The sequence below is a fragment of the Panicum virgatum genome, chromosome 9K (assembly GCF_016808335.1).
Source record: "Panicum virgatum strain AP13 chromosome 9K, P.virgatum_v5, whole genome shotgun sequence".
NCBI classification, from domain to species: Eukaryota; Viridiplantae; Streptophyta; class Magnoliopsida; order Poales; family Poaceae; genus Panicum; species Panicum virgatum.
Window position 1 is genome coordinate 66,139,857 of NC_053144.1, and position 14,027 is coordinate 66,153,883.

Here is a 14,027-nt window from a genome sequence, read left to right on the forward strand (position 1 = left end):
CTCGTCCCAGATGTTGATGCAAGAGGCAACACAGTAACGCACGGGTTTATCCTGGTTCCGACCACGGGGCCGTACGTCCAGCAAAAGGGGTGTGCGAGGGCACTGTATTATCTTGCATCGGAGGTTCCTGTAGTAGGGGGTACAGGCGAGGCGAGAGAGGGAGGGAAGCTCCCAAGTCTCTGCTAGAGGAGAAGTTGATTGAGGCGAGTGCCAATATCGGGTGCTGAGTGTTGTGTTCTATCGAGTGGTCGGATTGCGTGACGATGATCGCGAACGTCCCCTTTAAAGGAAGCCCGCCTCCTCCTTTTATAGTCACAAGGAGGGATGGTGTACATGCGCAGGGGAACGTGGAAGTCGTCGGTTTCCCCCGAATCGCGGGGGTGCAGTGGTCGAGCACTGTGGAAAGTACACTGTGGGGCATGGCGTCGGGCGTGGCAGTCGTCCTGAGTATCATCCTTGTCTTGCGGAGATCGCACCGGCGTCCTGCCTGCACCAGCAGTCAGTGCGGTCATCGCTGTAGGGTGTACAGTTCTCCAGATGTGGCGTGGTGGCGCTCCATGAGCCCTGCAGGTCAGGGTCTTGCGTATATATGTGCGCCAGCGCTGATGGTGCGCGTGGCGGTCCCGGACACCCCTTGGACGGAGTGCTGGCGCGTGCACTAAGGAGGTCTGGGAGTCACGTGGAGATCCCGGACCCCTCGAGGGGGGAGGTCCGGGCCTCCGGCTGCTAGCACTGAGCGTCCGTTGACACTCCTTAGAGCCCCAATTTACGTACCGCAAGCACACGGATCGTGGTAGCTTTTCCCTTAGAGTACTCCCTCAAGGTTTTTCAATCCGTGGATCGGAAGCGAACCGACTAGGGTTTACCATCTAATCTATTGAACCTATCCTAAACATGAAGCGAAGATTGCATATAAACTGAACACTTGATAGATATGAATGAAGCATAAGTGTTCATCACACCCACAACCGTAGATGAGATAACACAACCAAGGAGCTAGGGCATATCGTCTCTAGGTACAGTTCTAGTCAAAAAGGTGATCAAAACATAGATTGCATCTCAACTAAAGGTATACGAAATCATCTCTCAGAAAGGCGGCTCGCAAGCAGCCTACTTTCCCAAGGTCGCCGGTGCGAGGTGCGTGTTAATGCCTAAGGTTTCCCAAAGCTTTACCCCAAACGCCCACCAAGTATTCTTACTCGAAGCTCCTCCTCTTGGTGGCCGCGCCACGACTCCCATGATACTCGCCATCGATCCTATTCCACATCATGTCGTCACTAGGGCTTTTCCCTCCGCCATGCTGTCACCACACCGGGGTAATCAACCAACAAGCTAAAACACGCTACCTCAACGTATCCGCAAGATATAGACTAATCACCACGAATAGATCTAATCTTACTATGAACATATGGATGCATCACATATGAGAAAGAAAGCATGCATTGAAGTAGACCAAAGTCGAGACAACTAGAATAAAGAGTAGATTGATATCACCATCGTGTGTGTACATACCCCGACGAATGTTGGGGGTGACTCCCGAACTCCACCATGGCACAACCTCGCAGGGAGGCCATGGCGGCTAGGGGTGGCCTAAGCCATCTCCTAGGTACCTTCGAAGACTTGCGGCGACCGTCGTCTCCCTCCGGCCTTGTCTCTAGGTTTTCGTCGAGTTCTGGGTGGATTGATGCTACGAGTTGAATAAGGTGCGAGCTATTTATAAGCCGAGGAAGCCACCGGTCGAAGGGGAGGCCGAACCGCCTCGGAAATGGGCTATGGGCCTAGGCCGGCCGGCCTACCCCCTTTCGGGCTCGCCTCGGTCTCATCTTTCGCGTGCAGACTCCTCGCATCTTCTAGAGTTTATGTCCTTCACGATTGCACCCCTTTGGACGTTGTTATCTTGGAGATATCTTCGAGGAAAGGATATGATAGGGAATCCTTCCTTAAATCTTCATTTGCTTTGCTTAATCCCGAAGTATCTTGATCTTATCTTCGTGGGCTTGGTCCTTTGGGCTTTGGCCTTTGTCTTTATCCGTGTTAGCGCTCGATCACGGGCCTCGTCATTTCATGCTCCAAAATAGGCCAAAAACCTGCAGAAACGAAGTTCCTCCAAAATATATGTGCAAGTGTGAAAATGACCAATAATTAGGCCGGGTTAGGACGGTTAGTGATTTTGATATTAAATTCATGCCATTATCAAGGATAAACAAGGGATAAAATGGGTACTTCAGGAGCGCCAACAGCGTCCCTCCTGAGGGGCACGTGGCGACGCCGGACCCCTTCCCGAGCAGGGGGGCGGCCCGGGGCCATACGTGTGGTGAGGTGGAGTCCGGACAGCCGGAGTTGGTAGAATAGTAACGGGAGCTGTGCCGCGCACGTCTCGTCCCGCGTCGCAGGTTCCACAGTGCTGCCAGAGCGTCCGGGATGGCGGAGCAGTGACCGGAGTTGGCGGACGGGACTCCGGTCACAGCCACTGTGGGGAATGGCGGCCTGACGCCGTCTGTCCGCGCTGTGGAGGAGTGGTTGGCATTTAATGCCTCCGTACGACGGGCGGGTGAGCGGAAGGGCCGTTTGTCCTTTACGTCGACGGGTGGCCTCGAGCGAGGCGGAGATGATTCGTCCTGCTCGAGGGTAGGTTCGCTACCCTCGAGCGAGGCGGAGATGTTTCGCTCACTCGAGGGTAGGTTCGCTACCCTTGAGCGAGGCGGAGATGCGGGGCGCAGTCGAGGGTCTCGATGGGAGCCCTCGAGCGAGGCGGAGATCATCCCGCGGGTCCGAGGGGGTGCGGATGGGCCGCGTGCTGGGCTTCTTTGAGTCCCTTTCTTTCTTCCAGATTGGGAATGAGGCCGTGGGCCTTCGTGGGCTCAGTTGCCTAATATGTGTTTGCGTTTTTAGGGTGGTCTTATGTGGCAGCACCGCCCAAATTAATCCGGCTTAAGTGCGCTAACCATCATCAAAACGACAATCAGGGTTAACACGCACTTAAAACGGAGTAATCCGGCAGTGTTGTCGGGTAAAATCCCGATTAAACCACTTGAACAGGATCGACAAAGCAGTCCAGAGAATGCAACATTCCACAAATTTTACAGCACAAAGTATGAAATTGAATTATTATTACAAACCAAGTTTGAATTTATAAAAGTACAACAGAGTTTAAGTTTGACGGAAAAACAAACGATGGTCTAGCGACGAACCCAGACGTCATGATGAAGCCCGTACATGACGTCAATCGTAACATCCGATGTACCACCTGAAAAACAAAGCCACAAGCAAGGCTGAGTATACTAATACTCAGCAAGGCTTACCCGACTAAGGGTATACTTAGCCCTTTATCTAGACATGCAAGGCTTTTGGCTTGAGGGGTTTGTTTTGCCGAAAAGCAGTAAAGAGTAGATCCTTAATTTCATATTTTAGCTTTCAGATTCTAGTTCAATTAACCATTCTAGATGAGCATCTATCCAATAGCATATATGGTGGAAACAATTATCTTTCATCATCCAACCAACCATATTCATCATCATCATCATCTTTCACTTCTTACTCTATGTGGCAAAAGGGTTAAGCAGTCCCAAACCGTGAGAAGCGGACGATTCGAATCGAATTTGTTAACCTGGCCAGTCAGACCTAACACACACACATGGGGATCGACGTCTTGCTTCGCCCACGCGACTTTTCTCTTCAATTCCCGCTGCACGGAATAGGCCCACCGCCCTCGACTACAAGAATCCACGCCACGGTACGACGCCGGGACGTGAGCCTTCTTGCACCCGCATGTGGCCGCATGAGAACAACGTTCAAAGACGGTGGGGAGTATGTTCCGGCCTCGGTGCAATCCAGTACTTAAGCTTACCGATTACCATATTTCTCGGCATGTGGTTAGTACGTTCAAAAGCTTAACCACCACTACCACACACTGCGGCCTTATCCATTTTCACTAAATAGACGGGGTATCACAAGTACCACAACCCCGCCCGTGAGCCTTATAGTTGCAGTATGTAGTAGACATTCAACTCCTATAGTTCTCGCGAGTGACAGGAAATCACTCGACATCTACCGAACCATTAGCCTAGCCATCTAGCGACCTACAAATACTAGTGTTCAAGCATAGGTACCTAAGATTATGCAGCTAAGGTTCCAAGCAACTTCTGCAAACTTAAACGCGCAAGTAGATAAGAATAGTAATAAGTTGCATAAATTTAAAATAGATAGTACATGCTCCGGGGCTTGCCTTGCTAAGCAAAGTTAGGCTTGGGCTCTTCCGAACTTTGGTTCGGGTCTTCGGCGGCTTCAGTTAGATTCACTTGAGCTTCACGCTGCTCACTCTCGGACTCGGGCACCAGCTCGTACGTCCCGTCGGCGAGAGTAGTCGAATCTACACGAGATGCATATGCATAAGTTTACGTGATGATCTCAATTCATGATTTAATTCACTATAAAGTTGCAAACCAACACAACTCCAGTTAAGTTGGAGATTATGTTCTCTTTATTGGGTAATCGTTTATAGAGTACTATCTAACATGATTTTATTCATAAAAGGACTAGGAGTTTGTTGTCTTTCATTTTCTTGACATGTAGAAACTGTATTTTTCTTAAGTAACACTATACTAACCTGTAACGCCATAACTAGGGTTACATATATTTTCTGGTACTGAAATTTTTATGCAAGGTACATATCTGAGTAACATGCCTACTGTGAAATTTTTAGCTAATTTCATTGAGCATATTAATTATTAAAAAGACATTAAACAACTACGACTAGGAGCAAGATTCATTTATACAGAACAAACCACACAAGTAAAGATGCTACAATTTTTTTTACTGAGGCTTCCTACTCTTATGTGGCGTCTACTGTTAATTTTTCAGATTTTATGGAGTAGTAAACAGAGCATGAAAAATAGAGAAACATATAGCTGTATGGATCAAAACTAATTTCCATAGACTGTTACACTAAGATTATGTGCCTTAAAATTTATAACCATGGTTCCCAACTTAAGTAAAGACTGTAGTAAAAAATTATATTTTTCCAGGCACAGGAACTATTTTTCATGATTTAGTACATTTCTTCCCACCATAAATTATTTGGACCAGTTTGACTAAACTAAAAATTGCCAAACTTTTTGTGAAGAATACAAGAATCTATATAGAGCAATTGTAAAAGTTTCAGCTCATGAATCCTATCAGAACAACTTGGATAAATAAAACTATTTAACCTAGGCATAAAGCAAGACCTAAGTAAACCTATAGCTAGGCATGATAACTGACTACGACACTTTTACACAAGGCTATGAATCTAACATGTAACATACTGACTAAAAATGGCCAACAGATCATGCATGTAACTTGAGATCTAATAAAAGCTATATTTTCCTTGTGTTTTAAATGAAGCAAAAACTATTGAGCAAATTAAAAAGTGCATGTAAGGAAAGTTGTAGATCCAGTCACAAGAATTCCATAACAGTTGAGATTGCATTTTTCCGATTTTTCTACGAATTTATATCGATTTTACAAATTCGCTGTTTTTGGAAACAAAAAGAAAAACAAAACCGACTCTCACATATATACCCCTGGAAGGTTTTGGGGAATTACAAATAGGTCCCCGCTGGACTTAACAGGGGAGGGCGGACCTTGGGGGCCGAAATCCGGCGAGGTCGCTCGCCGGCGGCGAGGGGGAAGTGGGGGATTAGCACCAGGGGCTCAAGAGGAACCCTTCGGTGGTCTCGGTGTGCGCGGAGGCGGTCTGTGGCACGCCGGCCACGGCGAGCAGGGGCGTGCGGCGGGCGGACGTGGCGGCGGCGGCGCTCCGGCGGCTTTGGGCGGTGGAGGTCGGGTCATCGAGCACCGGTGGGAGGTGGGGGAGCTCGTGGGCGAGTCTATTTGGGTCGAGGAGGGGCGGAGCAGGGGGGTTCCGCGTGGACAGGGGAGGGGCGGCGGCAATGGCAGCGGCGGAGGTGGTGTTCTGATGGCAGTCTGGGGGCGGGAGCAGGCTGATGAGCTTCGCCGGCTGCAGGAGATGCTCGTGGTTGGGTTGAGTTGGCTCAGCGGTGGCCTGTAGGGGGACCTCCACGGTGAGGTTGGGCACGGCGGCACGGCAATGGCGGGGCGGCGGCTCCTGGGTGCGCATTTCCCGGTGAGGGAGGAGGGATGAGGCCAGGCCGTGCAGCCTCAGTAGGGTGGTGTGGTGGTGGTTGGGCCCCGGTGGAGCCTGGGACGGGGCAGAGGGGCGGGTTCGGCTGCGACCTCGAGCTCGGCGCAGCAATGGTGGCCGCGGTGCGGCTTGGTTGCGCGAGCAGGGAGCTCTGCGTGGGGAAAAAGAACAAGGGGGGAAAGGGAGGTAGGAGTGGGATGTTGTGGTTCCGCAAGGGAGGCCGAGCAACTCTTGCAGGCGCCGGGCAGGGGCAGGCCGTGGCGCGAGCGGCGCTGGGCCGGACGCGGCCGTCGCCGAGCGTGGCGTGCGCGGGCGGAGCAGCGAGGGCGGGCGTGCACGCTCGAGTGGGAATGTGATGGCCCGGCGCAGCGAGGCAGCAGTGCGGCGGCAGCAGGCGCAGCGAGCGTGCGGCAGCGGCGCAGCAGTGTGGGCGTGCAAGCTCGAGTGGCTGCGCGCGCAGGGAGAACAGGGAGAGTGAGGGGGGAGAGAGTAAGGGTGATTCGGTCAACGGTTTGACTCGCTTCAAACTCAAAATTTTCAATTGAAACTCGAAAAACCTTGAATATGAAAGTTGTTCAAAATGTCGAAATCCACAACCTTTGTTTCAGGCATTTTCCCATTTCAGGTTTGGTTTGAAAGTTACAAATTCAAATTTAAATGCAAAAGAAATTACCCTAAACACATTGTTTTTCGAATTTTTCCCCAAATTTTGTGTGCTAACTTGAAAAACTTTGAACATGAAAGTTGTTTGTTATATGCAACTCTACAACTTTTGTTTTGGGCAAAAATTAATTTAAGCTATGGTTTGCACTTTGTATTTTCGGATCTTTTCAGTTTTTTCTGAAATTAATCATGGGAGAAAATGTAATGTGGATCGACTTATCATTTCATGTGCAAAAACTCACTTTCTTCCCATGGCTTCAACTAGACTTAGGTTTATTATGATTTTAGTGAGGTGCCTATGAAATTTTATATGCAAACTTGCATCAGTTTAAAAACTATTTTAAGTTTTCGACCTATGCACATATACACCTGGACACACAGACATTCAGGCATTTGTTTCACAGTTTTCTGATTAATAATGCATGATTTGGTGCTAACAACTTTAGATTAGTTAATTAAAACTTGGGCTGTCACATCTTAGTACCCCGATTAGGGTATCCCTAATCGTGGTACCCGACAGTAGCCCCGAGGCTTTGGTCGAGTCAAGGGATTCGGCCAAAGGGTATTTCGGCGATTTTTCCCCCTTGATGTGATCGATCGATGTAGCGCTCCCACCGGGCGCACCTGGGTGCCGACCCAGCGGATGTGACAACTCGTCGGTCGGGGTAGTGCGCCTGCGAAGAGAGTAATTCGAGGCGCGCACCCCTTTTTGTTTTGTTCCAGGGACAAGACGCGTCAGCGTGCTGAGCGGGTCAGGGCCACGATGGCGCCTGCTATTCTGCAACTGGTGCGTTTGCCACGTTGTCCCGCACCCAGGGTCCCGGCCCCGCTTCCCCTGGTTGCCTTGCGGCGCGCCGTTCGAGGGCAGTCGGCCAGCGCCGATGCTGCGCCGCTCAGCGTCCAAGGGCTCAGCTTTGCCTTGCCCCGTCGTGTCTCGGCACGGTAGCCGAGGGTATCTTTCGCTCATGGAGGGCCGCGCCGTCACGGGCGGTCCAAGCCTTCGCCCTTCGACAGGCTTGAAGCTTGGCGCCCGACGCAGCTATAAATAGGGGTCGAGGGACTCCCTTTCCTCTCCAACTTCCCTGCTCTTACTCCTAACATTGCCCAAGTCTCGTAATGTTTTCTTTTGCCTTTCACGACCGGCCCCCAGATGGGGTGGCCTGGCTTTTTTAGGCTTTGATGTTAGAAGAATGCTTGCGAGCGGCGGGGGAAAGCCGGAGAGGGCTTGCGCACCATCCCTTAGCTTCAGTGGGATCATCAGAAGAGCATTGGGCCCGTGGGGTCCTGCTCCTGCGATGTCCCTTAGCCTGAAGGGGGATGGAGACGCCTGACCATAGCGTTGGTGCCAGGTTTGGTGGTTGTTCTTCGCATCGTCCCCCTTGGCGGCAAGGTTGCTCTCGGGGAGACGGTGTGGAGGGTGCTGTCCGCCAGCTTGACCCCCCGCAGGGTCTTTGGTGGAGGAGATGCTAGAAGAAAACTTGCGAGGAGGGCATCCCGCTGGACCCGTACGGTCTGGGGGCTGTTCCTCGCAATCCCTAGCAGCCTGGTCGTCGCGCCGGCCAGGGGCTTGGTGCTCTTCTTCGTCGCTCACTCCTCCCCAAGACAGGGAAAATTGCCACGCAAGTGGCAACGTGTTTGTACTCCTCACAGCGCCCAGGACAGACGGCGTCAGGCCATCATTCCCCACAGTGGCTGTGACCGGAGTCCCGTCCGCCAACTCCGGTCACTGCTCCGCCATCCCGGACGTTGTGGCAGCACTGTGGGAACCTGCGACGCGGGACGAGACGTGTCCGGCACAGCTCCCGTTACTATTCTGCCAACTCCTTCTGTCCGGACTCCATCTCACCACACCAACAGCCCCGGACCCGTCCCCTGCTCGGGAAGGGATCCGGTATCGCCACATGTCCCCCAAGGAGGGATGCTCAGCCCTAGCAGCCGGAGTCCCGGACCTCCCCCCCCCCCCCCCCCCTCGAGGGGTCCGGGACCTCCACGTGACTCCCGGACCCCTTAGTGCACGCGCTAGCACTCCGCCCAGGGAGGTCCGGGACCGCCGCGTGCCCCGCTGCCGCTGGCGCACATATAAATGCAAGACCTTGGCCTGCAGGGCCCACGGAACGCCGCCACGCCATATTTGGAAGACTGTACACCCTACAGCGGCGACCACGCCGCCTGCTGGGGCTGGCAGGACGCCGGCGCGATCTCCGCAAGACCAAGGACGATGCCCAGGACGACTACCACGCCCGATGTCATGCCCCACAGTGTACTTCTCACAGTGCTCGACCACTGCACCCCCGCGATTCGGGGGGAATACAACGACCTCCACGATCCCCTGCGCATGTACACATTCCCTCTTTTTGTCTATAAAAGGAGGAGGCGGGCTTCCTTTAAGGGGGTCGTCGACGTCACGCGATCAGGCCCACTCGATAGAACGCAACACTCAGTACCTCTGAAACCCGATATTGGCACTCGCCTCAATCAACTTCTCCTCTAGCAGAGACCTGGGAGCTTCCCTTCCTCTCTCGCCTCGCATGTACTCCCCTACTACAGGCACCCCTAGTGCAAGATAATACATTGCCCTCGCACACCCCCTTGCTGGACGTACGGCCCCGCGGCCGGAACTAGGATAAACCCGTGTGTTACTGTGTTGCCTCTTGCATCAACATCTGGGGCGAGGAAACACGTGGCGTCATCACTAGTTGGCATCCGGACCGCCGGGTCAGGACACCGACAAAAAGCATCAATTATCATTTTTTTCTTGTCAGAAACATCTACTTTGTGCCTAACTAGAAATTAGACTTTTTGCAGAAACTTTTATTTCTTTTTAATCGTATCGTGGCATGGTGAATACTGGCCTACACTTATCAGATATCCAGATGAGAACTTGCCTGAATTCGAATATTTTTTTGTGAACTTGTTTTCTTATTGGCTAGATTTTTCTGCAGGACAGTTGGCAGTATGTGTGAAGGCAATAATATATTCCTCTTTCGCATTTAAGGTCAGTGGGGCATTCAGTAGTTGTCTATCGCTTTCCTACTTTCTTCTGTGCCTTAGTCCACTTTTTGCATCACTTTCATGATCCAATTATCTCAAATAATAAAAGGAATAAAGAAACAAAGGATAAGCCGAGAAGGAAAGATACTGACAAAGAGTGACAAAGATTAAAAAAAGGGGAGAAAATTGCACCCGAGCCCCCTGAACATGCTCGATTGTCTCACCTGGTCCCTTAGGTTGCGATTTTCTTTTGCTGTTCCTTAACTTGTACAGCTGTCTCACCTAGCACATGGGATTTGCAGCTTACTTCCTCAACCCCTTGAACTTGCACTGTTATCTCGCCTAAACTCCCAAATTGAAGTAAAGTTTGAGCCTGAGTGAGAAAGCCAAGCAAGTTTGAGGGGCTAAGGATGCAAATTGCTAGTTCGGAGGGCTAGGTGAGACCAGGGTTTTATTTCCCGACCGGTAACCGGTAACCGCCGGGCTCCGGTTCCGGTTTACCGGACCGGTTTGACGGTTACCGGTCGGAACCGGTGGAATTCAAATTTGAATTCAAAAGACGCAGTTCAACCGGTTTGTACCGGTATACCGGCCGGTTAGACCGGTTTACCGGTCGGTTTGTCTGGTAACCAGTCAAATTCAAATTTTTTTCTTTTTTGGTTTAAATTCAAATGCCCGCAAAGTATACTAAATAAATGTTTGTATGATATATTTTAGTCTAAATGAACCCTTCAATCCTCTTTTGTACTACTTTTATATTATATTTGTATACTTTTGTATGCACGTTTTTTTTGTTTAACTTCAAATCTCCGCAAACTATACTAAATGAACGATTTTTTAAGAAAATTTGACACCATTAGATTCGTCGCATCTTGAAGTATTTTTAGGATTTTTTGGGGATTTTTTCATTTTTTTTAATTTAAATTTAAATTTTGAATTTGGACCGGTTTCATACCGGACCAAAAACGGAACCGGTCCGGTCCGGTTTGACCGGTAACCGGTCAAACCGGACCGGTTACCGACGGTTTGGTGAACCTTGGGTGAGACAACTGCGCGAGTTCAGGGCCTATATGCAATTTTCTAGGAAAGAAGAAAAGGACTCAGATACCGTTTCCTCAGCACCTGCCAATTCCTATGCAAAAAGAAATTTAAAAAATGAAAATGACTGGATATATGCTCAAAAGTATCAAATTTCCAAGGATGCAGTTGACCAGTTCTGTTCACTGAAATGAGCCAACAGCCAATTGTTTTGATGCTATAGCTTAAGGACAATTTTGTAACCAGAATTATTATATTATTTATCCACAAATAAGGGAACTTGCTCTCCTTATCCGCCCCCAACCCATATAGCTATCTACAAATATCTATTGTAGTTACAAGGTCCGCTTGCAGCTATGAGCTATGTCATACACTCCACTGTCCATACCTAGTTTACAATCCTCTAATGTACAAAATCTCAGCTGTACCATGATAAGGTCTTTATATCTTTGAGGCAAAGGTGATACTCAAGATCCCTCCTGGAAGGTCAGTGAACGTGAGAGTGCAGCTGGATTCCCTTGCAAGAATGGCAAGCTGTTGATGACTGTGTGAGTTGCCGTCTTTGCCTCTTCCTTCTGCTCAAAAACTCTTGCAAGCTTGCACCCTCTGCCATCTTTCCCCACCTTATCGCCATTGATCCCAATTAGTGACAAGATGGAACTCCTAGCCACCTCGTCTGCATCATCGATCCGGATCGTCTTCGGCACCCAGACCTTGCCATTTCCTTTGGTGTCTCCTTCCTCATCAGAGTCTCTAGAGCGCTTTCCTGGCGTGAGGCAATTGGACTTTGTGGATGCTGGAGAAGCAGTGCTAAGTGATGAAGCAGACTCAGACTGGGAGTGAGGTGGCCACGGGGCATTCCAGGCTCCTGGAACCATGCAGCCCCAGTAGGCAGCAGCTGCTGGGTAGAACGGAATTGCGATGCCTGATGTGTAACAGGCAGGTGGTGGTGCACAGCTAAATGGCCACATGGTTACCCCGTTCATGCATGGATGCTGAACAACATTTTCAGATTTATCTGCTGTAACTTTCTCCTTTTGGTTCATTTGGTTCGAGTCTTCTCCCTTTGCAGATCCTTCAGTGCAAGAACCAACTGATCGGTCATCGCTGCTCTTGATCCGCGTTATTGGGACAAGTTTCTCCTTTAGGTGCTTCATCTGTTCTGAGAGGTCTAAGGAGGGCATGTCGGAGCCAAAGCTGAGCACTGTGCCATTAGTCTTGGCTGCCGTGCAGAGAGGATCGATGGGCAGCGCGGCCCTGACCCTCTGAAGGAAGTGGGAAGCAGCCGACGCACTCTTGCTCTTGCGCCGTCCTGCACCCACAGGCACGTTGCGCATGGCACCGCCGGCCGTCCAGTACCTCTGGCAGTTCTTGCAGAAGTGGCGTGGCTGGTTGATGTTGTAGTTGTTGTAGTAGCAGAACTTGGTGTCCATGCTGTTGCACCGGGGGCACGGCAGGATCTTGTCAGGCTTCTTCAGCTTCTCCTTCTGGTTGGCCGTCTCGCTCTGCTGCTGGTCTCCTGACGAGTTCTTGGCAGCTGATGAATCTTCAGTGTCTGCAACCTCCTGCTGCAGAGGCGAGCCCGTAGAGTCCTGAAGGGTGTTCTCTTGTCCTTTCGGTTCAGACGTGCTGCTGCCGCTTTGTTGGATGTCCTGAAACCATGCAGATAGTCCAGCTGAGTTCTAGAATTACTGCAGTTCTTGTAAAGAGTGTTCAAATTTTCAGTTTAATTGTTAAAAATTAGAAGTTTCGACCCATGGATAATTGAGCCGGCTGGATCAGTAACTAACAAAGTTCTTTTTCCCCTAATCCTGATAGCTAACGAAACAGCTATTGATGTAGTATGAACTTCTAGTACTAGAGCACAATAGACAAATGTTCTGGACCCAAGCTTAAGAAACAAATTAAGGGTGTTGCAATCAGTAGTGGTTGATGCAGCAGCTTCTGGAGCCCAGTTTAAGAAAAAGATATGAGATGCTTTCAGCCTTTCAGCAAAATCTTTTGGAAGCAAGGGAAAAAGGGGCCAATCAGAAGAGGCAACATAGCAATAGGATTAGTGGTTCAATTTTTTATACAGCCAAATCCTGCACCACCTTTGAATAAACTGCTACTAGAAGTTTCCTCTGGTGACAAAAGTCACAAAACCATGCTCATAACTTCAACGAAAACAGCAAAGAACGCTGTTGCTATTCTCGAATTGGATGGTACAGAAAGAAGGCAAATTTGCTTGCTAATGGAAGCCAAAAGTGGCAAACATGCCTGCTTGCACAGCTACCTACCAACCCAAAGGAATGAACAGAAAGAACATAGACTTCGTCACCCTATAATCTTGGTAATCTTGATGGAGCAACTGTACATGAGTTGCCATGATCAAAACATGGGGAAAAATAACGAACTCACCAATTCCCAGCCAAAATTCAACACCCAATTCTGATTTCCCGCCCAGATCACTGTGTCCAAGCACATACTACTTCTCCCTCCGATTCCATGTTCCTCGCCCTTATGAAACACAGAACATCAGGATTCAGGATGTACGGAGAAACCAACCTTATCAGCCTCGCCCACGGCGGCGGTGGCGGCGGCGACCTCCGGCACCGGGATGGTCTTCCCGAACAGCTTAATCAAGCAATCGCCGCCTCCTCCTCCGACTCTGCACCCCGCCATCTCAGCGCCCTCCCACTCCACCACTCTCACGAATTACCTGGGAACTCCGTTTCTCTGCCTGCGTTCTTGGAAATTTTCTTGCAGCAGTATATATTATTCTACCGCATCGTAGCTGCAAGGAAGGGGGAAGCAAGCAGCCGCGGCAGGAGCGCGATCGCTCTGCGGGAACGAGATTTTGTCAGTCTCCGGATCGATGGATCGACCTGCAGAGCTCGGGCCCGACGGGAATGGGGATGGATAGTTTTTAAGGAGCACGGGGTGGGGGGTGGGGGCCACGTAGGCGAGCGGGCGGCGGTCGAGAGCCACAAGCTTGATTTGTGGCCTCGGGGGTGCGGTTTTTTGATTCTCCGGCACTATCTCGCTTTTGCCCCTAGGTCCCTCTCAGCCAACCTGACTTGGCAATCAAATCCTTCGCTGCTGACGTGTTCTTCTTCTTTCCTTCTAGCTTTCACCTCCACCCGGGCTGAGTGCTTTGCATGGAACGTGAAAAGGCCAGGCTCAAATTCATTTGGAACTTATGTAGTTTTAT

The 14,027-nt window shown here is 50.3% G+C and overlaps 1 protein-coding gene across 1 annotated transcript; it reads right to left on the reverse strand.

Annotated features, from left to right (window-relative positions):
* Nucleotides 1-11,015: 11,015 nt before the first annotated feature.
* On the reverse strand, nt 11,016-13,730 carry LOC120647170 (cyclic dof factor 1-like). Its single transcript, XM_039923842.1, has 2 exons — nt 13,382-13,730; nt 11,016-12,486 (listed from the first exon to the last, which is right to left on the reverse strand). The coding sequence occupies exons 1-2, from the start codon at nt 13,496-13,498 to the stop codon at nt 11,302-11,304; spliced, it is 1,302 nt and encodes a 433-aa protein (XP_039779776.1). The 5' UTR covers nt 13,499-13,730; the 3' UTR covers nt 11,016-11,301.
* Between the last annotated feature and the right edge of the window lie 297 nt (nt 13,731-14,027).